Source organism: Tigriopus californicus, chromosome 10, assembly GCF_007210705.1.
Source record: "Tigriopus californicus strain San Diego chromosome 10, Tcal_SD_v2.1, whole genome shotgun sequence".
Lineage (NCBI taxonomy): Eukaryota > Metazoa > Arthropoda > Copepoda > Harpacticoida > Harpacticidae > Tigriopus > Tigriopus californicus.
The window spans coordinates 14,374,577-14,397,555 of record NC_081449.1 but is presented as its reverse complement, the minus strand read 5'-3'; the positions used below and the strand labels follow the sequence as shown (position 1 = coordinate 14,397,555).

Genomic DNA, 22,979 nt, shown 5'->3' with positions numbered 1-22,979 from the left:
ATTTCATACAGCAAGTCTTAGCTCCTAAATTTTTGTTTTCGCTCAATTTGAAGAAGATTTGCTAACCAATCCCACGTTTGCAAGTACTACATCCTAAAATTAAATTTTGTCTCAAATTCAAATGAATGTGGAAATAATTATTTTGATTTATGATATCATTATTTTCTTTGCTTTCATGGTGACTTTATTTTGCATTTTCGAATATTTTGCCGGGAACAATTTTACCGGGAACCTTCCGAATTTTCAATATTGCAAAGCAATAAGCAATATCAAAAATCTTGCATTTGCATTCAGGCTTACCTTGCCTAAAGCTTGGTGAAAAAATGCATTATTTCAACTTTTATTATTCAAAAACTTTTCGATAGATGTTGACATAATTTTGAGAAATAAGACACCTTACTAGGGTTTTAGAATCTATTAAACCAATTTGCTGTACCGTACATCCGTTTTTTTTTATGACATTTCTTTCGGTCGAGCATTGTTTCCATTCGGGGTTCCAATCCTCGTTGTGAGCGTGGGCTTTCTTGGCTCTCGTGTTTTCTCTTGTTTCCATCCCACGAGCGAACTCCACTCACTGTATAGGTACAGTACTTGCTCTACGTACACTTGAGTAACATGGAGAGGGGAAATCCCGACTCGAGTCTTTTTTTAAACGAGCATCTCTCTCCCAATCCCTTTCAAAAATCAATCATCCTTCAAAATGGAACTAATGAAAGCCCATACGAGAGCTCGGACTCGAATTTTCTGAGAGAAAATGCCACTCTCGGCGTGTGAAGTGAATGGAACCCCGAGAATGCGATAAGATCATCCATCTCCGGAAAAGCCAGGACCAGAGAGCTCAATAACAGCCAAAAAAGTGCCTTAAAGGCAATGATGTTGATGTCGAAGGAACAATGGCCAAGGTTCTCGATCAAGATAGGAGGGAGCAAAGCGTCGTCCCAGTCAACCTAATGAGTCGACAGTGATTTCTTTCAACGGCGGACTATTGTTCCCAGAATCTCAATGCGCCCTCAACAATCGAGGGTACCTCTCTCTTTCTCTTTCGTACCCTCTTTCCAGGGTTGCATCTAATAATGGAAGATATGAGCAAACGCATCTCGGTTGACATTTGGCCGGAGGGCTGCTTATGTGGAATGAATTTTCCATATCAAATTTTGAATATTGAATTTGGAGCTCTCAAATTTAATCAATGGCATTCTAAGGACGACAGAGAAGGTGGGTCGATTGGCATGGGTTTGGTGGGCGTATCACGGGCATTCCATAAGAGATCGACCTCCCTCGAAGGTAACTCCGTCGACTGGATTGAAGGTGGTGACTCCTCTTTCTGATCACATGTGCTCTCGGCCTCGTTCTCCGGGTCCACATGAGTGTTTTCCCCCAAGGGATCGTCACTCGGCTGGTGTCCCAGATTCCTTAGGTTGAACAGTTTGTTGAATTTCATGGACCCCAACAAGAGTTGACGGAGACGAGGTCCAATTTTCTGCGAATGGCCAGCCTCCACATTCACATTGTGATCCTCCCTCAAGCTGTCATCCTCGCGATCTGATCCCGAACGAAGGGTGAGGAGTTGCAAGAGGTCTCGGTGTCTGTGCTGGGCAATCCTAAAGAAAATATGTTTAATGAACTGTCACGAAAAGGGTTGAGCCAAGAAAACTGGGACACGAAATGAACGAGACGCAAAGTGAGGGAGGGGTGAAAGTACAGAGAGGGAACAACGAGCCTCAAGTTCGATTTACCGAGGCAATTCGGGGAATAGCATAAACTTTCTCGTTGACAACTTGAAGCAACTAGTGTACATTTGACATTGATCGAAATTGATTCCGTTGAATTCAATTGACTTCAAGTGATCCATGGAGAAAGGGACTAAGTGGGAAAGGAACAAAAAAGTAGTAGAACAATGTTCCATTTCTGTTCCTTCATGAGTTGTTCAAGTGAAATCAAGTTGATAATTTGCCCTTGGACTGGAGGGTAAATCGATCTTAGCTATTTCTGCTCTCGCATCGCATTAATCAAAGTAATGGGCCAGAAAATGGTTGCCATGAAGTCCGGTTACATGTTTTCAACTTGAAGCAACTAGTGTACATTTGACATTGATCGAAATTGATTCCGTTAAATTCAATTGACTTCAAGGTCTTGAACAGTACAAAATGTTCCTTGCTCTGCATCTGATGAGCCTTAAGAGCCATCGGGTCCCATATGCCATGGATCACCTGACGTCAATGGAACTCAACGGATCCATTTCAATCGATCTCTCGTAACTTCATTTGAAACCACTTGGATTGAAAATACACGTGAAATCAATCACCTCATATCCTCCCGTTTTCTCGTGTTGAGTCGACCTTCAAGAACAGCTTCAGCGTGAGACATGACGTCATTCTTGATCTTGTTCAGATCTCGAACCACGTTGCAAACCATCCGGAGAGTGAAAAACGGGGCATGGTGGTCATTGCGACCCAAGATCTGAATTGTGACCTCATTCAAGTGCTTATGAAGACTGGCCAAGAGGATTTCCATGTAATGCCAATCCAATCCCAAGAATGGAATACTAATATCGGCAGCCGGATCATGTTTGGAACCAATGGTCTGAACCGTCTTCGCTTGCTTGGAAGACAGACGCCCGGAAGTTACGATATCGATGTAATTGAGAATCCCATCGACGCAATCCCTGATGTTGAGAATGGTCTGGGCAAACTGTTGCTCTTCTGCAAAAAACAATGACTTGATGCATTATGATTAGGGATAGGTCAAAAGTGTTCACATTTTGAGTATATTGAGTAAGAAAGAACTTGTAGTCTTTTTGCGTTTGGAACATTGGACTTGGGTGCAGTTCCCAGAAACAGAGACCACGTTTGAAAAAGAAATAGAGCATGCTGAATACACTTTTTGCTTGGCCAATGATGCACAAAATCTCGAAATGCATCCAAAGAAGAGCCCAACGCCCCACTCAGAGAAAACGACCATTATGGCCTATTTGCATGAGGAAAAAAATACTCCCTCTCACAAGAGCATACCACAATGAAAGTTTTTTTAACTTAATACTATGTTTTATGATGTAAAGTTATCATTCCCTGTTGACTTTGTGACATTTTGCAGCATCACTACTAGTTCAAGGAAGGAAATGCCTGTGAAAGGCCGAGATTCATTTCTTCTCAGGAAGTCAATAATACTAAGCCACAGCGAAAAGGCTGACATTTCTGCTGCGTTACTTTACGTTGGTTGGCTGGGTGGTCTATCTCTTTTCGTTCTATTTCGAATGCTCTTGACGTGGTTACGACGTCGATATTGGGCATTCTTGTTGGAAGATGAGAAATACCAATGCATGGCCTTCACATGAAGGACCAATGAAGGCGGACTCACTCGCTCACTCACTCACCCGGTGATTCCTCTTGGATCAAAAAATCGCTCTCAGCCAGATCTTTGGTTTGCCGTTGCAAGTCCACTATCAGAGTGCTCAAGTTGGAGGCCTTATCCTTGATGAACTGCGTGAGGATGATGTCGCTTGGCAGTCTCATCTTGTCCCGCCAGCTTTTGTTGAATTCCAATAATGCATTCAAATTGGGGTCTGACCTTGAGAGGCCCAAACTGGGTCGTCGCAGTGAAGAGGGTGGTCCACATTGGTGGGACAAGTCGGGGCTCAGGGGCGCTAAATTGCTTAGGGACATGACCGAACGAGTGTCGTCAATACTTTCACACACTAGAATGAGTTTGCGAACTGGCAGAGTCGCGAAACGATCGGTGGTGGCCGGGATCATTTTCCCATCACACAGAAACTAGTTTCCTGGTGGCCACAAATCTTGATATCACTCAAAGGGATCGAGATTGCATTATCGAATCGGAAGACAAGAGCCATGTTGTTGTTGCTGTTGTTGTTGTTAGGATCGCGGCCATCGAGGCAGTTCTTGGAAATATCGATTGACAAATGCTCAGGTAACTCGTCATTTCAACTCCAGCGATGGCAACCAAAGTAGTGCACAACGTATGAAGTGGTTCTTTGCACAGGTTATGTCTATGAAATGCCTCCGGAGTCAAAGAGTCATACTCCTACTTCGCTCAAGGGCTCCTTCCAGCCAGGGCACCCTCTGTACAAACTAATGCAGGTACATGTACGTATACCCCTAAAGAACAATGCCACCCGCTACGATCTCACCGAGGAGTTCATGAAGCTTTGTTTGAATGGATGGAGTTAGCCCGGCAATGTACGTACATACACATGAAAGGTTCACAACCGATACTGCACCAGCAAGTCGGTACCATTCACCACCATATAGTATACTATCTTCCGAGTGCCCTGGACTGGGATTATGCACTCTATCTACATAGCATAGGGGATGGATAGACTATAGATAGACCATGTAGCAAGATACGCGACGTGCATCACCTGTTCACTTGTACAAAAAACACCTTTGAAGAGGCAGATAATTGATTTTGTGTTTTGCCTGCGGAGTCAAGGGATACCATCAGAGTGCTTAATTTGTAAGGAATTGCCATTTTAGAAATGGACATTCGTTTTGATTGTCATGAAAAGCGTCTCAATTCTTGGAGAGAGAGACGATCAAGCTTTCGGATGCTGACAGAAAGATTGATCATATTTTTGAGACTGGCCCTGTGCGTCTCAAACTGAGATTTGTTTTTCATCTTCGGCCGACGAGGTGATATTTACGCGTTCATTTACGTATGCTTCGAAACGTTTTCGTCTTGTTTGTCTGTCCAATGGAGCGGTCTATCACATCATTTTTTTGTTTATTTGCATCAACGAGTCATATCTTATAAGTCACTTTGTACACTCTAGTTTAAGTCACTTTGTACACTCTAGTTAATAAGTCAACTAATCCCAAGGCGTTCCTTGGTTTTTACTAAGACATCGTTTTGAGTCAATTATTCGTACAAAGTTTCATTCCTAAAACGTTGATGCCTGAAATTAAGAAATGTAAATCTTACTTGTGACTTTTGGTCATACCATTCATTTGACACGTTTAAGTAGATGTTTGGGTAAGTATACGTGATATAATGATAAACAGAAAATGTGACTATGAAGTAACCCTGAAACAGATGCAAAAATGGTGTCATTGTCAATAAGTTGCCTAGATTGCTTTAGTGCCAATGAAAGAAAAGAAGGAAAGAAAAATACAAATATATATAGAGCAGACAAATAAGATGGAGGAGGTAAGTACATTAGGCGACACAAATGGTGGTCATTTTTTGGATTGTTGGTGCTGGGCTTGATGAGACAAACCTCACCAACAAAACTGGCCGTTGCATCGTCCGTTTTTCCCATAAACAATGCTTTTTTAAAACATAAACTTGTCCATGAAAAGAACCTTTTAATTAGACGGAGCTGTGGACAAACAAACATAGAAACAAAAGAATACACTCCAGGGTATACCAAAATGATATTTCTTCATAAATATTTTTGCGGACTTCCTTACCGTTGTTGGGAATATAATTCCTAGCTATTCAAAACGAAAAACTTATTCACTCGGGTCCGTATCAGATTGATTCTCCGCCTGTGATTATGTTATTAGTGTTTCGAAGTTTCCCAAAGGTCAATTGCCGGCACCGAGTTTTGAACCCATGACACCTGGGATGGGAGACGATTCTGGCCTCTTTTCAGTAGACGGGGTGTCAACTTTGAGCAGGTCGTTGTCACATTCCAGATTCATGAGACAAATTCCATTATGAAAGCTATTGACACGAAGGTAATTACTTTGCAAAATGCAATTGCCGTACATCCGTTCTTTGGGTAATGCTTGGATAACTGTTTTCCTGCGATGTAGTATGAAGCTAAAAAAGGCAGTCGGTTATTTTATGCTTTTCTAAAACTAATGGTTTTTCATTAAAAACCACTGCCACGTATAAATGACAAAATATCATGATAATATCAGAAATGGACGAGGCTACCGCCAGTTTGGATTTCAAATAAGGTTCCAATATCTTCTGACCGAAAAATCTGTTTGCCCTTTGAAATGAGGCGACATAAAGAGATAAGTGATCACTAAAACTGATCAGCACCTGATAATCTTCAATAGGATCAACGTCAGTGGAAAAATACAAAATAGGGTTTTCCTCATTTCGAATTCCGTCCTTTTCAAGTTTGAAACAGCAAGCCAACGAGTTAAAGGGCCAAAATGGTAGCAGAAATTAATTTGTCCAATAACTGAGTACAAAATCCACTATCTCTTTGAAAAAATGTTTTGCCGTGTGTCGTTCATGAACGATATTTGTTTAACAGTTTTGCGTCCATCTTTGCTGATTTATTCTCTAATTATATTCAAGCTACATCAGCTTGGCCTCGAATATCCTCTGGGTGATGCTACTCATACTTACATCGAAATGTTTATCAGTGGTACCGCAAATCACTCTCTCTCTCTCTGGAGGACATTTGGCAAAACACATCTTCAATTGCATTGTTTTTTTTGTTCTGTTTAATTGTTTCAAGCAAATTGTGAAAGTCACAAAACAATGCTGGAGGGCAGCAGACCAACCGAGGCCTTGCTTTTGCAAGCCAATGAATGATGCTTTTTGAAACGAAGGCGGCCTTGCATCTTGTTGGCATCGTCTTGAATGGAGACGGTGTTTCTCATTCTCTCATTGCTCCTAGCGGTACAAACGATGCATTTTCATCTTTTTGAAATGGCCTGAATGAAATAAATTGCCAAGGCAAGTCAAAAAAGCTCATCATCATTCTCCTCTCCTCCCTCCCTCCTCCCTTTAGTGTCTTCATCTCGCCCTTTCCCTCCCCCATTTGTTCCCATTTTATCCTGGGGAAAGTTTACTTTTCTCACGGATTGGGAACACGAACTCTTGGAAAGTTCATCCGACTCGAGTGAAACTCCGGCGTGATTTTCATTTGACATTATTGGACTTTTTATTTTCCCATGGCGATGCTCTATAAAATTATGACAAGTTCAACAGCACTTTTTGATGTCTCAAAGTTATCCTTCGAATTCTTGCGGGCCTATCGAATGTTCTTAAAGATCGATGACACGTTCTGGATGAACGACGTCTTTCTCCTCGGTTCCTGAAGCACTTCCTGCCATTCCTTGTCGATGCTCTTCTGATCTCTTTCGTTCTGCTGTCCACTAATATTGCCGGTGGTGATGGAAGGGGTGAGCTTATTGAAGTCCGTGGTCTTGTTCTTTTTGTACCGTTGGACTTGTCGGACCTTCTTCTGTCCCGTGGTGTCTCTGAAGCTTCGGCTTTTGGCCACTTTATGGTCCAGGCCGGCAGGATTGGGCGGGGCCAGGGAGCTGAAACGCCTCTGTTCCTGCTGAATGAGCAATTGTTGAGATTTTGAGAGCCGCCCGTGGAGTACGGCCTCACAATGAGAATTCACGTCCACCTCGACGTTGGTCAGGTCCTTGAGAATGGTGTTGAGCAAAACGAGATCGAGATGACACTCATCGTCCATGGCTTGGGTACGGAAGATCTGGAGGTTCAAGCTGAGCGAGAAGCACTTGCCGAAGATTTGTTGCCAATCGAGGCCGAAGAAGCGGACGCTGGGGTCGATGGCGGCATCGGCCTCAGATTCCGTCGAGGAATTGATCAGCTCAAGTTGACGAACGGAGACGCGAGGCTTGCAAATGGCGAGAATCAGGTCCTTGGCGTCTTGGATTTCCGTGCTCACTTGTACAATTCGCCGCACAAAGATCTGCAAGGAGAAACATTGGCAAAATATTCAAAATAGAAACCAATCGTTGTGATTCTTGTCATAATTCACAGCTAGAGGAGTCAGGGGGCAAATAGTCTTGTCGGATTGGAGGGGAGAGAATCTGTCTTCCAATGGAAGTGGCCAGGAAAAAGGATGAGTGCTTGGGGATTACAACTGTCATATTATGCTCTTTAATCTTGCGCAGGACCCCTCCGCCCCCTTTCCTGAAGCTTGATTAAGCTTCAATCACCAGTTAGCTACATACGTAGTTGTCTCACCTGTTTTTCTTTCAGATCATCGGGTGCCTCCTCGCAAACGGGACTCAAGGATTGGAGTTCGTGGACGAATTTGTTTACCCTCTTGACCTTCTCGTCCACTGTGTTGAGTTGTTCTTCCAAGTCCATTTCCAAGAAATTGTAATCCCCAGGGGTGGAGCTGGTCGGCGAATCGTCACTGTGGCTATTGGCGATCATTTTGCACATTTCTGAAATCGAAGAAACATTGCTTGTAATTAGCTGTCGATGGGTAGGGGAAATCATGTTTGATCTGGGGCACTTGAATTGGCTCTAGGAGTGGGATGCTAAATACATTTGCTTATCCAAGGCACGAGTCGTTAAGTGGATGGAGAAGACGTAAACAAAGTGCTTCAGCTCGTCGTTGACGAGCTTTAAAGGTCAAACTTTGCCGACTGCTCACGTACCTTGCTAACAGGATGTTCCTAACAGATCACTTTTTCTTGCAAAATTCAGGAAAAGTCCTTGGTCGTATTGTGCTTTGATGGCTCTTGAACTAACAATGTGAAGTGAACTTGCTTGCACTCTTCTATCTTTATTAGTGTCGGTTCACTTTGTATCAAAGGCCAGATAAGACTGATGGCTGTGCAAGCCTCTCTGTGACTTTTCTAGGGTGTCAGACCTCGATACTTTGGCCGTCGGTCGTTCTTTCTCCGAGTATCAGGCCACTTTTCCGAGAAGCATCGCATCAACCGCTCTCTGCGACGCTCTCCCCTGTTGGGCTTCAAAACGACGCGCTTCTTTTCTAATGCTGTTCTAGAACAGATAACGAGCCCAACAACCAAAATCGAGTTACATACTTAAGGCGCATGCGTGCGTCGCTGATCTGGCTGTCTTTCGCTATTCCGGTTCATTTTCTTTCTTTATAATAATCCGTCTATTTTCAATGCGATTTGATAGCTTTCACGCGTTGTATCATTTCTTAGAAGTCGACGAGGGAACGACTGATTAATCTGGGCAAGGTAATAATGATCTGTCTCTCTTTCTCTTTTTCTCAGCTGAGCTTTCTGAGTTCTCGGGAAATCTCCTCGCTCTTGTGCCAGGAGTTTTCCCCGTAGAATCGTATGTATGTAAGAAAGACAGAACAAACGAAGAAAGTAACCGATCGTTGGGATATGTTCTCATGCACAAGTTACGTTTTTTCCAATGTGGAACTGACGTCACGGAGAGTACTTCGTGGAACAACTTGAGCCTTGGGAACTTGAGAGTGTATCTTGACTCACCGACGCATGACTTCATTGAGCCATTATTATGGTCTATTCATATCCATGCTGCCACATCATCCATTAGGACTCCTAGCCAGAGACATGCCATCATGAGCCATGATTGTCGAATAGAAGCAATTGGGAATCGGATTTGTGCATGACGCGATCTTTGGCGGAATTTCCCGGCAGTCGTTTGTTTGGCTTGGGTTTCTGTCTAGTCTCTGATTTCAAACGCACCTGTGAAGTGCTAAAAATATAAATGTGTGTTGATAGGCAAATTTTCCATAAGTAGAAAGACAAGAAATAGGTGTTCCAAGATGAGGAAAGTGTGGGAAACTCCAATCATAGAGTGTGATTCATGTTTACATTTTAAAGCAACGTTGTTACATGGAATGAGAAACAACTAGATATGATTTAAGGTGCTTTGTCTTTCTAATAAACTTAAGACAAGTCATAATTGAATAGAAGTAGTAATCATCATGTCTAATATAATTCCTAAATCCTCCTCATGATCACATATAATACTTTGTGCGAAAAGCTCGGTATTAGTAGAAAGTATTTATTATTTCCGTTTCATTTCATTCCGCAATTTATTTCAACTCTCCCCATGGGAAAACTATACTAGTTACAAATTCTCGGAAATGAAACAGGGTGTTCAAATTTAAGGATCTGTCACATATATTGAATTAGGATTTATTCTTTTACCTGATATAAATATTCATAACGAGGTCTCGAGTGAGCTATTGATATAATTCATTTTTTATTTGCAGCTGTATTATTTATTTTTGTTAACTCCTTTAACACCCGGGCGTAATTTTATTGACGAAGATTGACCACCCTCTTAGCATTTTCCAGCTAATCAGCACGGTCTGACCCTTTCATGGCGTCCCTCAAGGAAGCAAACTAGCGGGGAGAAATGAAATCCCAGACTCCTGCTCGTGCTGGAAGATCTTGTTCTCTACTGACCAACCACTCTGATTGTTTGGTGAGCGTTGTGAAACAATGGTTTGGCTATAAATTCTGGAGCAGTCATCAGATTAGATCAGTGTCGCACCGAGAGTTTAGAAAGTAACATTTACTTCTACGTTGGAACATAGCGGGGAATTTTGAGTCATGAGTGCTGTTTTAGTGATGACCCCATGACTAGAATGTCACTCGTGCCTCTGTTTTCCCACAATTCTTCAGTGACTATTGTTGGTGATGTTCTACGGTTGCTCCTCCTGCGAATGGTTGTCTTGGCTGTACTATCACAGTTCGAGTAGCCGAGGAAAATCCCTCGTTCATCTTTGTGGATATTAAATGGTTGAATTTAAGTGAACCCAAAGGTGGTCCCGGTTCGGGAGTACAAGCCATGTCGTGGCAAGTGCATTACATGACTAGACCTGTACTCCTGCATCGTGTCCACTTGCAGACATGATTTCAAAAATCCTTTAGGTGGAATAATCCTGGTATCCCGTGTCTCTCTATGGGCACCAGGTTGATTTCATCCAGTAGGATAAAGTATCTCTCCATGATTACGATCTGTGATTAGTATTTCTGGGGCTGGTCTGGGGGAAGTATGACTAGTAAGAGTCCTTTGATTAGCCGGACTCAATTAAATTGGTAATTTTAGAAATTCGTAATTTAGAAAATAGCCCGACCGATTTCTCCCTACAAACAACATAATTGTGAGTAATAATTAAAAGACCACACTTGCAAAAGTTGCTGGAGTGGACACTTTATGTTAAATGATCTGTGGAATTAGGTATTTCAGGGAAATCGTCACTGGCACCTTGTTCTCGTAGAAATTGTACTGATTAAAATTCTACTAATTTGCATTGGATATGGCAGAATATGTAGGAATCTACATTTCACCATTCTCTACCTGCAATAAATGGTACACAAAAAGTCAAATTTGGTCATGATGAAATTGGTCAGTTAGCCCGATGAAATTTGTCAGTTAGCCCGCCAAACCAGGCCGGATCAAATGTGATGGTATTCGTTATGCTCTCGTACTTGCCAGTAATTGGAAGCCTTGTGGTGGAAGGATTCGATGAAAGAATATTGCGAAACGCCACTAAAATTAGTTTCAATGTTGTCTGGTTTGTCATGGACAGTATCACGTTGCTTTAAACTAGGGTCATGCCGAAGACCAGATCAATGTGAGTTAAAAAAGACAATAGAGGAATGTGAACTTTATATAGATTTTGAACCGTGTAATGTTCCGATAGTCGACAGATGTATTTACTTTGAGACAAAAAATATGGCTTGTTTTGCAGCCGAATAAATAATCATAAAGCCAGCAAAAATGTTGAGCACATTTGAAGCAGTTTACTGGTAAAAACTAGAGCATTCCTAGTTCCATGAAACTTTGCCGTCCGACACCATTTGAAATTACCATGGCCTATATTTCACCTACTGTAACTGAATTAAAAAGGTACACGCTCAAACACATCCTAAAAAAATATGCTATGCATTTCTGCCAGTGAAAACAGTTAAAGACCGAGACTACGTTGCACCGACGGCACCCAGCACTAATTCACTGAAAAATAAAGGTTTCGGGATCCTCTCGTGAAAGAGTAATGAGCTTGCATACATTTGCTTGCTCTTATTTTAAACACAATTCATCTTGGCCGTAGCATCCATGATCCAGCTATCGGCATCAGGAGACCAAATAGCCACAATATTTTCAGGACAAACCTCCGTTTCAAGGGTAGCAGATATTTGACCCCACCACACCGTCGATCGACCACATTTGAAGGCTGTCAGAGCAGGACAAGTAATACCCTAATCCACCTTGCTGTTGAATGATGTTCCGTATCGTCTCGCACGCTTACTTTCTCAAAAGGGCCCCAAGTTTTGGGTAAGTTAATAGGAAGAGATCCATCCGTAAATTCAAAGGAATCGCACCTTCACATTCACATTCAAAAGGTCCAAAACCGACGTCTGTAGAAGGCGTGGTCCCTGCATTGCTGACGTTGCACCAACAACTGAAACGGGCGTCGGAGCTCAAAACTACCACGCTGAACCAAGTGAAGTACTTATGGTCCAGTTACACGACACAGATTTTCGCACAATGTTTCAATAAAACTGCTACTCACGGCACAATTAGAGCCACAGTCTCGCCAATTTTCTCGGTTTGGTCACACTCTATCATACCTGGAGCGATTCTTCTGACGAAGCGGCAAAGTCTCTCACAGATGGCAGAAAGTTAGAGCAGGTTCCAAGTCCAAATTGTGAGTCTGTGCCGAAAATAAGTAAAGGCACATTCAGATGCTTGAGCGAATCATGATTAAACCTGAAGACTGAGGTTGCTTTATAGGTGTTAGGGTATCGTATATTGGTAGTTGCACTGGATGTGTGTTCTTCTATTGGATTGTGCCCGAGATCAGCAAACCCTTGCATTAACTACGAGGGGAAATCTAATACAGAGAATAATAGGCCTAAAACTTGAGAATGAGCAAGTATGGCTTTGCCAAGAAATGAGCTTGTCAGATCGAACCTCGATTTTTGGACGATTTGGTTTTTGGTTGTCAAGACAAAAATAAGAGCGCAAGTGCTTGTTGTCCACAGTTTGCCCACCCATAAGACTTCTTTCACATTTCTTATGACAAAACATCAACGTACTGCAGGGACTTGTGCCCCCACGGGAGAAAAAGCCTCTAATATAGTGAGTGCACTTTGGCTTGAATTTCGAGTTATATGCCCTAAGTTCGCACAGAAAATTGAAACTGGCTCTTGATGGTTTGTCGCCAAAAGTCTAATACTTTCAGCAATCTTTTTAGTTTTGTTTTTTCACGGGCTTTTTTAGCCGCTACAGGGGATATGATCCCCAGTGCTATAAAAATGAAAGGTTATAATTCGTCTATTTATTACCTTTCAATCTTTATGATATTTGGTCTGCCAACGAATTTGAGTTGGCAGACCAAGCTAGCCCTTGAATTTAGAGTTGAGCTGGAATGCTATCTAAAAATTTGTCCAAGTCTGACTTGAAAGATGCAACCGGATCAATAAGCCTACGAATCTTGGAGGGAAGCACATTTAACAATGAAGAAGCCCGATAAAGAACTTGCTAGAAATGTGTAATTTGAAGATTTGAGCCCTTCAAGGGAAAAAAGTTTCCAAGAAATCTCATTCACTCGTCATTTGTAAAGGATATCAACTAAAATATAACGCATTTTAGAGACCAACGAAAATTATTGTCATTGTTCATTTTCAAGTTTGAGGGTTCTGCAGTTGTCATACATACCTCAATCAATACTCTAATACAGAGATGAGGCTTACTTACTTACCATTTAAATGTAATATTTTTGTTATTTTCGTAAATCTTGCGCTTTTTAATGTTTTTTCACACTAACGCTTCTTCCCCCCGACCATCTTTAAGTGTTCCATGTAAGGCACTTTACCTGCAACTCCAGATCAATGTTATCCGATATATAGGATGTTAAGTGTAAAGCATTTCCATCAAATTATCTAAGCTCCACGCAACTGGGGCTGAATTTGCCATTTTCAACATGACCAGGGACCATGAACAGGAGCGAAAACCAGTGAGCATCTTTTCAGAAACTGAGATGTCACACCATCTGGACCAGGAGAACTTTTAAATCCTAAGTCCCTGATGGCCTCTAAAGCATCTTGATCTGTGACTACAAGATCATCCAAACGTTCAACTTGACTGATCTTGTCAATCTCAACAGACTCATCTTTAGAGCAATGAGCTGTTGCTCCTAAATTCTACGGTGTTGAAAGCACACTAGAGAACTGTGATGGGAGATCTTGCACAAGCGCTCAAACTAACATTTCGAATAGGAGTTGGAAAATCAAAGTCGCCTACCAAGGAAAATGTTAAGCAACCTTCCCTGTCCAACTCTTCTTCTTTCTCGGTCTCCGTAATAGAGTTTTTCAGCTCATTGACCAACAAACGCCCTTTGTCTCTTCTAGTTGCGGCTTTTTGACGACTTTTTTTTTGTTTTTCTCGTTTCACGTTATGTGAATATAAAGATGAATATTCATTGCCAAAAAAAAATCCGGTATATATTTTTTTCTTCTTGCATTCTTGGGCATTATGTATGTCCCCTGCAGCAGAATTTGTACATCTATATTCTAATGTATGTTTATATTCAAATGAATGCACTTTAAAGTGCTTAAAAACAAAAACGTTTGTCACATTATAATATATTCTATAAACATTACGTAACTCGTACTTTTATGCACATCCCTTTAGATACAACAACAAAAAAAAATCTGAAGTTCTGTCTCAGGTTAGCTTAACATTAGTTCTTTCCATAAAGTATGATAGGTATTTGATTTCTGGTTTTTCATACTTCGATGAATTTAATGTCTCCAAACCGGACAAGTAAGAACGTTCAGTTGCCTTACCAAACCCCTAAAGTTTGGTGATTCTTTCTTATTTTGCGTTAAAATAACCTTCGAAATAACAAGAATTTCATAAGATAATTTTTTAGATATTTTGATACTTCTTAAAAAGTTATTGGGGAAAAATGCCTCCAGGCTGAGTACTATGCAGGAGACATACCTGTAGTGAAAACTAATGATGAGAACGTTGACCGGTAACGGTTCAGGCCCTGGTTGTAATTGCTGAAGGCATAAAATAATTGCACAAAAAGTCCTAAAAAAGACCTAATACCGTTTTTTTCTATCATTAGTTCTCTATTTCCTGGATGTGTGTGGTAAGGTTTGGAAATAAGAAAAAAAAGGTCCAACAATACTGTACTGGATTGTAGACATCGGGGGTGTTCTTGGTTTTGAATTTGGTTTCGTTTCCAATGTCAGTCTCTTCTAATATCAAATGCCTTGCCCATTCACATTACATTAATAACATTTCTATAATAATAAGATGGGTACCCAATCCCGTTGTTCGCCTCTTCATGTATCGGCAATTGGCGAACCATATTTACCTGGTTATAGTTACTTTCTACTGAGCAAAAAAAGGATTTTGTCAGTCATTGCTTCCTCATGCTTTCAAAACGAAAAGAATATTTTCTTCCGTCCCTCATGCTATTTTTGGCCCTTTTTGGTTCATAGCTAGTTCAAAGACTGGTTTTCAACTTTATTACCCTAAATGGAAATGTACGAGATTTAAAACTTCAGTTCCACTCTTTTATTAATTAGTTACTGAATGCAAAGGCCCACACCGATTCAATCGCTCATCCCCTTCCCCCCCAAGACGATTGGTTCCAGGACTTAAGATGGACATAAATGGCAGGGTTTGGTCGGAAGTGACATGGAATCTAGTGTTTACCGTCATTGTGATCGGGTTCGGATCGGGTTTCCAACACGGCTACAACACAGGTGTATTGAACGAGATCCAAAATGTCACGACCACTTGGATTCGCAATTGCGAGGAGCCATCCTCGTCCATTTGGGAGAACCGCGAGGTTTGCGACTACACTTGGATGGAAACCACTTTCATTTGGGCCCAGATCGTGTCCACATTTTGTTTGGGAGGCATGATGGGTGGGTTGGCTGTCGGAATTATGTCCAACAATTGTGGTGAGCTCATGTCGTCGTATTAGTTGATACTGTCTTAGGACAAGCATTCCATATCTACCTTACACATTCAAAAACTAACCCGATCGGGCAAATCAAATTCGTTGGCAGATCAAATATCATGTTTAGTTTAACTGGTAGGAAATCGACATAATATTATGTTTCATTTCAACAGTACTTAGGATCATCTTTCCTGTATCGGTCAGAAAAGCCCTTGAAAAAGGTTAAAACTTTTGAGGCTGTTGGTTTAACAAACACAAATTGAACAAACAAACAAACTTTTAATCACAACCACTACGTTTGTGGGCGTGATTTAACTAAGCCACGATCTAAAAATCGGTCATTATTCGCATTACAGGAAGAAAGTATTCGTTGCTTTTCAACAACGTATTTGTCTTGGGAGGCGGGGCCCTCATGTTCTTCTCACAATGGCAACAGTCCTATGGTATGTTGATTGGAGGCCGATTTCTCATCGGAATCGCGGCTGGAATCGCGGCGGGTATCACACCCATGTATTTGTCCGAAATTTCCCCTCGATCCGCTCGCGGCGCCATCGGTACCGTCTATCAGTTGGCCATTACGGCCACGATCCTTTTGTCGCAGATTCTCGGGCTTAAGTCGGTTATGGGCACCGATGAGTTGTGGCCGTTCCTTTTGGCTGTCACTATTATACCCGGCTGTGTTCAACTGCTTAGCCTGCCTTTCTGTCCGGACTCGCCAAAGCATCTTTATCTGGATAATGACGATTCGACCCGGGCCAAAGAAGCGCTTCAATGGCTTCGATGTCGGGACAACGTGTCCGAGGACCTTCAGGAGTACGCCGATGAGAAGGATCGCGAGACCGGATTGGACGAGACCGGGCAGATCTCGACTAGCGACCTGTTGACCAAACGGAAATGGCGGCGTCCATTGATCATAGCCGTTATGCTCATGTTGGCTCAACAAATGTCGGGCATTAATGCCATCATCTTCTATTCCACGGACGTTTTCATAAACGCCGGACTGACCCAAGACACCGCCCAATATGCTACATTGGGCATGGGATTGGCCAACGTTTTGGTGACGATCTTATCCATTGCCATCGTAGAACGCTTTGGCAGAAAGACTCTTCTTTTGGCGGGCCTATCTGGCATGTTGATGTGTACCGCGGGCCTTTTGATGTGTCTCAAACTGAACCAAAATGCGGACGTGGATGAACAGCCGTCGATGGTAGCCTCTCTCTCCGTGGTCATGGTGGTCGGATTCGTGGCCTTTTTTGCCATCGGTCCCGGTCCCATTCCGTGGTTTTTCGTCTCGGAGCTCTTTACACAACGAGCTCGACCGGCTGCTAATGCTGTGGCGGTTGGCGTTAATTGGGCGGCTAATTTTTTGATCTCGTGGAGTTTCCAGCCCCTTTCGGCCTGGCTAGGCTCAAATGTCTTTGTGATGTTTGCAGTCCTTCAAGTCATCTTTATTGTCTACATCTGGAGGTTCGTGCCCGAAACCAAGGATCGGACCGTATTGGAAATCCTGGCTCTCTTCCAATGATGGCATCTATATGTAAGTCTACCAATAAATTGAGAATTCTCGTTCTGTTCTTGTCAATCAAAATAACTTTTTTGTTTTCGAGTGATTTCATCAGTTCTTAAGAGTACGTTTCTGATCTCTATAACTGTGGTCGAGTTGGGATAAAGATTTAAATCTAAAACAACCTAGGGCTATTTGGTTCACTTTGATACCTTCAATTCGCCAAGCTCTTCTAATTAACATGAGAAAAATTTGCTGGATTTTGTTCTACACTAAGGTATTAACCCTAAGAAACAACTGGAGCGACAATTTGATTTTGAAAAGACAACATAGAAGACACCATACTTCTGCGACGATATAAAACTATCAAGAACATTCCTGCCACTGCCAAGTCATTTAGATTTCACACATCTTTTGGAACCACACGAGGGTCACATAGTTTTTCAAATTTCAAATCATGCGCCTAGCTTCGTGACGTCATGAACAGCATTGTTGTTGATTGTTGAGGTTCAACGCCCGCCTTGGCCGTACAGCAGACACGAGGGTCACATAGTTTTTCAAATTTCAAATCATGCGCCTAGCTTCGTGACGTCATGAACAGCATTGTTGTTGAGGTTCAACGCCGAGGTTTATATTTTATAGATATTTGTTCGTAATTCTTCGGATCTCACCATGAAAGCCATAATCCAAAGGGTGTCCAAAGCTTCCGTTAGTGTTAATGGTGAGCTGATTAGTGAAATAGCTCAAGGCCTCTGCGTTCTTATTGGGATCCATAAAGATGACACGCCCAAACAGAGAGAGTTTTTGGTCCGCAAGATTCTCAACCTGAGAATATTCGTCAATCCGAGCAATGGAAAGCGATGGGACAAGAGTGCCAAAGATCTGAATCTGGAGATCCTCTGCATTAGCCAATTCACACTGTACCACGTCATCAAAGGCAATAAGCTCGATTTCCATTTGGCCATGTCCGGCGAACAGTCTAAGGAATTCTACCATCAATTTCTATCGGAGATTCGATCCCAATATCAAAGTGATAAAGTGAAAGACGGCCGATTTGGAGCTTTGATGGAAGTGAATATTACCAATGATGGACCTGTTACCTTGGAGATCGAGTCTTTAGCCGACTCAGTTTCAAAGTTACAAGTCCCAAACGAGCAAGAGATGGTGGAGAGTCCAGAATAAAACGAATAACAAGCATGATGTGGCTCATAAAATTTCATTTTCAATCATGTCCACCACCTTTAAGGCGGGGGTTCATTTTGGTACACTTTGTTGTAAAACTTCATGGCCTTTTTCCCGGGCACCAGTCCGTCACTCAGGCCAGGTCGCTTCTTCCTCTTGCCAATACCTTGAGAATCCTCTCCCGTTATCACGGCACCTTCATCATAGTTCGTCATAGGCTCCTTCACACTAGCTGGCGCTTGGCTGGTCGCATTCTGAGCCACGCTTTCGATAGGCGTGGGTTCTTTGGTGGGCGTAGGCATCGTTTTCACATCCGAATCATGAGCAAAGGTACATTTGTGTCCAAACCGACATCGGCCTTTCCGAAAGTTCCAACACACCTTACGTCCATCAATGGTCTTCAAATCTTCTTGCTTGGTGGTCATGGTCACGTGGCGCTCGAGAACAGCTTTTTTCTGCACTTCACGGTCTCGGAACGGGTTCCGAAACACGGACATTTCGCTCGCCATTGAAGGTGTAGCCCGATTGTCTTTATCAGTAAAGTCTTTGATCTCTTGCATAAACGAGGGCTTGGGCAAAGTGCGAGGAATGTTGCCGGAGAGAAAGGGATTAGACAAGACCACGGGCGGTCCGTGGGCCTCGGCTTCTTCCGTTTCCTCCTCGGACGAAGAGGAATTCGAGCCATAGGTTCCCAATAATCCCAAGGACGACATGTTCTATTTCGCTCGATCTTGAGGCTCGGGTTCACGGAGATCTTTTCCGTGATGTCCGGGACAATGAGCGCACTCGTCGTCGGAGGATTCGTCGCCCGAGCTCACCTCCGGCTCTCCGGGCACGAAACGTCGAGGTTTCACGTAGATACAACAGCATTTGCTCTTCTTCTTGCCCATACCTTCATTGTCGACCGTGTCCTTGGACCACTGGACCTTCTTATCCTCCTGATCTTCGTGAACGGCAGTTTCTTGGGTCTGGCGAAGGCGGAGGGTGGGACAGTCTTGGGCAGGGGATTGGGATTCGACTTGGGTGTGGGCGGGTATGGTTTCGCGAGTTGAATGCGGTGTGGCCATACTAATATGGAGGGTTGGCAATCATAACCGATAAGGCAGGAAGGGTCAATGTGGAAGAGAATGTTAGCCAGACTCCTAGGTTTGGTTCGGCAGGGTTTTGTCGATTTTGGGTTGGAAGAGTGAAATTGAATTGAGTGTGTCGCAATGAGCGAATCATGGCCAAGGTAAATACATTTTTCGAAGGGGTTATATTCAAATTGGCAAAATTTGATATTTAATGACTAATTATGGGCTGAAATTAAGGATAATCTAAATAGAGATGAGATGCAACTGAAAACATGATCAACCTGAGGACGTAGATATTTCTTGAAGTCGAGTTTTTCATGAAGAATGGTCAACTTTGTCATTTGCTCATAACGCAATATAGGCGTTCTCACTTGTCACTAAACCTTTTCGTACCTTTTACTTTCTCTTATGGGACGATGGTGAGTGATTAGTGGGGCGGGTAACAACCTTGCGCTAAAAACGACCAAATATTTAAGTTATATTTCATGGAAAAAAAGCTGTACATATTTTTAAAAAAATATCTAGTACTGAAAAACATTAATATGCGAGTCCGACTTTGAATTTCTGTTTCTTGAAATGCACATTTACCTTCGATTTTGGTCCAATTGTATTTTGGTTTCATTTTGCGTACTACTCAAGTTCTCGAGATGGAGAGCAAAATACCAGCTCCAGTGTGACCACATCAATAGCTGCATCATGATGGGATTGATTTGTTAGTCATCTTGTTAGAAGTTAGTTAGTCAATGCCCACCTTGCTAATTAGATTTCGCACCAATCAATTGATGTTCAATTGTTCGTCTTGTTTGAGGATCATTTGGAATGGTTTTCAGGACTTGTCAATGACAATGGGGACAAGTGAGAGAACATTTGGCCGTCAAGGTCGCGTAGGAAGAGTACCTGGTATTGATGTGCTCGAACCACCGGTTCGGTTCGAAGTTCGATGGTTCGACTCGATTTTTAGGTGGTTCGAAGAGTTCGCTGAATTTCGAGTCAGGTTCAGCTGCCTTAAGGCCTATTCAGTAATGCTAAATGATCGAGATTTTCGTTTCCAGTAACTGAGGCGTCACTCGTAGATTACTCGAATGTTAGAGCTAGCAGTTTTACATCGACGGATATAAAGGTTTGGATCACGGCATCAAAAAGAACTGTGTGTGATACTTTTTTAGAGTGCAAGCACTTTACATGTTTTTGGCTTATTTTAAAGATGGCAAGTTTCGTCCCTGGCCATTGAGGGTGACCCTCACCTGAAATTGTTAATAAAAGTTATTGCATCATTTCAGGCATATTTGTATGGTGTAAGATACTTGAATCCCTCAACAACTTTAAGTTTTAGTTTTTGCTTCATTTGAGCGGCAGACAGTCTGTTTAAGGTCAGTTAATGCCACTCAGAAGTTGGCGGCTGCTGGCCGTTGCATCTTCTTTGTTATTGTTTCTGGCTGGTCGAGAAGTTAACCGGAAAAGGAGCAGGACAAAACAGGACCAATCCAAATGTGACGGGAAATTGTTATCTTAGCTAATTTCAACTTGAAAATTTTGCGGAGAATTCTAGTTTATGGTTGTGCTACACCTTGATTGGGTCTTTGAATAGTAATTTAGAATAATGCTGGGCTGGAGGAAGAGATTCAAGCAAAGTATTCTGACATTCAGAAACATTAATGTAATCATGTTTAAAAAAAAATGAGCCCCTCGGTTGTGCTACCTTGTTGAGGTAGTCCGTCACAACATTTCCATGGACGATGGACGGATGGATTGACGTCACGGGTCACGATCGAAGACTGACCGTTCTCCGGCCGACAGACAACTAACTCTGCGGTTCCACCCGTTCCACCCGTTCCACCCTCCAAGGAACAGGGCCAAAATTATATCTCTTGAATCCAGTGGCTGTGAGTGATTGACGTAGTTCAATTGTGCAATGATAGTAGGCGTTAAAAAGTGACACTCTACGAACGATCCTTGGTCAGAGAATGAATCTAAACTAAGATACTAAAGTAAGATATTTTGATGGATCACCCTTGATCCACTGAGCCAAATTTCGATTTCAAAGTAATTATTTGAAAAGTGGTCTGACTATTCCCATTTCAGCTCCTATCCCAGATGGCTGACATGGTTTTTTTGGAGTCCGACCTTATGCTCATGCTAACTAGTTTGGACCAAGAAGCCGGTTAAACTACACTTTAGGGGACACACAGAAGCAGCAGTAAGGTAGGTAGACAGAGTAGAAAAATTATTCGATAAGTGTTGGGTGGTCTCTCGGAAGTTGCTATCTCACCGACACCTTGATTGCGGACCCTGAGCGAACGAATGCGTGACTCTTGCTGAATGCGGGTGCCACCTCCATATGTGATTGTACTCGCATCCTTCAGATAGATCTGTAAGATCTATGTGTATAATTATGGCAAATCCTTCCTTCGCAGTGAAGTTCCAAAGAAGAGCTGTAGATTTACGTGATAGTTGTAAGTTCCTAATCTTAGTATGGACGATCGTACCAGGAATATTCCTCTCTGTGTGTGTGTGTGGTGTTGGTGTGTGGTCCGAGAGTTCCACTTTGTCAAGAGTGTTTCCAGGCATGGAACCACAAACAGTAAATGGGATTGAATTGACAAGCGAGGACACACTTGGCGACCAAACTAACAAAGCCAAAAGTTTGCCATCTCATCTTTTATGAATGGGATTTCCATAATTTGGATGGAAATTTTTTCTTCTTTGAGGAGGCATTGATCAAACTTAATGAAGCGATTATTCTCGGCTGAGTTGGGCCACTTTGAAAATAAAACTCCCTCATTTTCCTTTTTTTTTTTTACCAACGTGCGAATAAGAAATGGTAGGTACAAAATTTGAAAGTTTAGGAACCATTGAACAGAAATATATGCGTAAAGCTCAAGATGAGCTCCTAAAATATTATTCCATCGCACTCATTATAAAATGAAAGGCCAAAATGTTTTGAAAATTATTATCTTAGAACATGATTGTGTAGCTGAGATTAGTTGAACCGCTTGAAGTAAAAAATAAATTTCCAGATGACATGGCAAAAATTTGATGGATTTACTTCAAGAACCAAACTTGAGCAAACAGTCCATAATCTTCTCTCTCAATCCAACTTACCGAACCCGTTCAAGCGAGGCAGTAAGATAGATTTGCCTCCGGTTCAAAATAACCCAATCGATTTGACCCTACTTAGACGGTTGCCTGACATTGGATCAAAGTGATCGAGTCCTATTACCTTCCCAAAAGATCCTCTTCCAATCGCTCGAAGAACCTCAAAACTGTCGAAATTGATGTTGGTCTCGGGGACAGCGCCGCCAAAATGCTTTATGAACTTGCTGTTCCGTTTGCCCATGGTTCTAATCCTCGGAGCTTCTCCATGAATGTCCTTTAAGCATCTCAATCTGGTTTCGCTGTGAGCGTTGGACAAGAAACAGGCGCATTTTATCGTCAGATGAGAAAGAAGATATCCGAATCTGAAAATTGGAAAGACAATCCGCTTTAATAATCATAATTGTAAAAGATTTGAACTTATCAAATGTGGAGCTAGACGATTACGTCAAACTCATTTTTGAGTTGGTGAGGGAAACCTAGTTCAGCT

At 42.2% G+C, this 22,979-nt stretch overlaps 6 protein-coding genes across 6 annotated transcripts; 2 read left to right on the top strand and 4 right to left on the bottom strand.

Annotated features, from left to right (window-relative positions):
• Positions 1 to 1,147: 1,147 nt before the first annotated feature.
• Positions 1,148 to 4,248, bottom strand: LOC131888253 (uncharacterized). The gene is made up of 3 exons (XM_059237061.1): positions 3,374 to 4,248; positions 2,306 to 2,702; positions 1,148 to 1,601 (listed from the first exon to the last, which is right to left on the bottom strand). Exons 1-3 carry the CDS (start codon positions 3,750 to 3,752, stop codon positions 1,187 to 1,189), a joined length of 1,191 nt encoding a protein of 396 aa, XP_059093044.1. The 5' UTR covers positions 3,753 to 4,248; the 3' UTR covers positions 1,148 to 1,186.
• Positions 4,249 to 6,840: 2,592 nt separating this feature from the next.
• Positions 6,841 to 8,551, bottom strand: LOC131888891 (uncharacterized). Its single transcript, XM_059237839.1, has 3 exons — positions 8,349 to 8,551; positions 7,927 to 8,132; positions 6,841 to 7,648 (listed from the first exon to the last, which is right to left on the bottom strand). The coding sequence occupies exons 2-3, from the start codon at positions 8,128 to 8,130 to the stop codon at positions 6,956 to 6,958; spliced, it is 897 nt and encodes a 298-aa protein (XP_059093822.1). The 5' UTR covers positions 8,131 to 8,132; positions 8,349 to 8,551; the 3' UTR covers positions 6,841 to 6,955.
• A 3,157-nt stretch (positions 8,552 to 11,708) lies between these two features.
• LOC131888890 (solute carrier family 2, facilitated glucose transporter member 3-like) lies at positions 11,709 to 17,228 on the top strand. The gene is made up of 3 exons (XM_059237838.1): positions 11,709 to 11,988; positions 15,258 to 15,638; positions 15,994 to 17,228. The coding sequence occupies exons 2-3, from the start codon at positions 15,335 to 15,337 to the stop codon at positions 17,160 to 17,162; spliced, it is 1,473 nt and encodes a 490-aa protein (XP_059093821.1). The 5' UTR covers positions 11,709 to 11,988; positions 15,258 to 15,334; the 3' UTR covers positions 17,163 to 17,228.
• A 483-nt stretch (positions 17,229 to 17,711) lies between these two features.
• Positions 17,712 to 18,357, top strand: LOC131888713 (D-aminoacyl-tRNA deacylase-like). Its single transcript, XM_059237633.1, has one exon. The coding sequence runs from the start codon at positions 17,814 to 17,816 to the stop codon at positions 18,321 to 18,323; it is 510 nt and encodes a 169-aa protein (XP_059093616.1). The 5' UTR covers positions 17,712 to 17,813; the 3' UTR covers positions 18,324 to 18,357.
• On the bottom strand, positions 18,342 to 19,036 carry LOC131888711 (uncharacterized). The gene has a single exon (XM_059237632.1). It carries the CDS (start codon positions 19,034 to 19,036, stop codon positions 18,383 to 18,385), a length of 654 nt encoding a protein of 217 aa, XP_059093615.1. The 3' UTR covers positions 18,342 to 18,382.
• A 3-nt stretch (positions 19,037 to 19,039) lies between these two features.
• LOC131888714 (E3 ubiquitin-protein ligase PPP1R11-like) lies at positions 19,040 to 19,568 on the bottom strand. Its single transcript, XM_059237634.1, has one exon. The coding sequence runs from the start codon at positions 19,388 to 19,390 to the stop codon at positions 19,040 to 19,042; it is 351 nt and encodes a 116-aa protein (XP_059093617.1). The 5' UTR covers positions 19,391 to 19,568.
• Between the last annotated feature and the right edge of the window lie 3,411 nt (positions 19,569 to 22,979).

What these genes read in the sequence shown, in the direction of transcription:
- LOC131888714 (XM_059237634.1), bottom strand. Translation starts at nt 19,390, where the DNA reads ATGGCCACACCGCATTCAACTCGCGAAACCATACCCGCCCACACCCAA.
- LOC131888713 (XM_059237633.1), top strand. Translation starts at nt 17,814, where the DNA reads ATGAAAGCCATAATCCAAAGGGTGTCCAAAGCTTCCGTTAGTGTTAAT.
- LOC131888711 (XM_059237632.1), bottom strand. Translation starts at nt 19,036, where the DNA reads ATGTCGTCCTTGGGATTATTGGGAACCTATGGCTCGAATTCCTCTTCG.
- LOC131888890 (XM_059237838.1), top strand. Translation starts at nt 15,335, where the DNA reads ATGGACATAAATGGCAGGGTTTGGTCGGAAGTGACATGGAATCTAGTG. An exon ending in AATTATGTCCAACAATTGTG is followed by an intron (nt 15,639 to 15,993) that starts GTGAGCTCATGT and finishes TTCGCATTACAG; the next exon opens with GAAGAAAGTATTCGTTGCTT.
- LOC131888253 (XM_059237061.1), bottom strand. Translation starts at nt 3,752, where the DNA reads ATGATCCCGGCCACCACCGATCGTTTCGCGACTCTGCCAGTTCGCAAA. An exon ending in GATCCAAGAGGAATCACCGG is followed by an intron (nt 2,703 to 3,373) that starts GTGAGTGAGTGA and finishes TGTTTTTTGCAG; the next exon opens with AAGAGCAACAGTTTGCCCAG. An exon ending in AGAAAACGGGAGGATATGAG is followed by an intron (nt 1,602 to 2,305) that starts GTGATTGATTTC and finishes TATTTTCTTTAG; the next exon opens with GATTGCCCAGCACAGACACC.
- LOC131888891 (XM_059237839.1), bottom strand. Translation starts at nt 8,130, where the DNA reads ATGTGCAAAATGATCGCCAATAGCCACAGTGACGATTCGCCGACCAGC. An exon ending in ATGATCTGAAAGAAAAACAG is followed by an intron (nt 7,649 to 7,926) that starts GTGAGACAACTA and finishes TTCTCCTTGCAG; the next exon opens with ATCTTTGTGCGGCGAATTGT.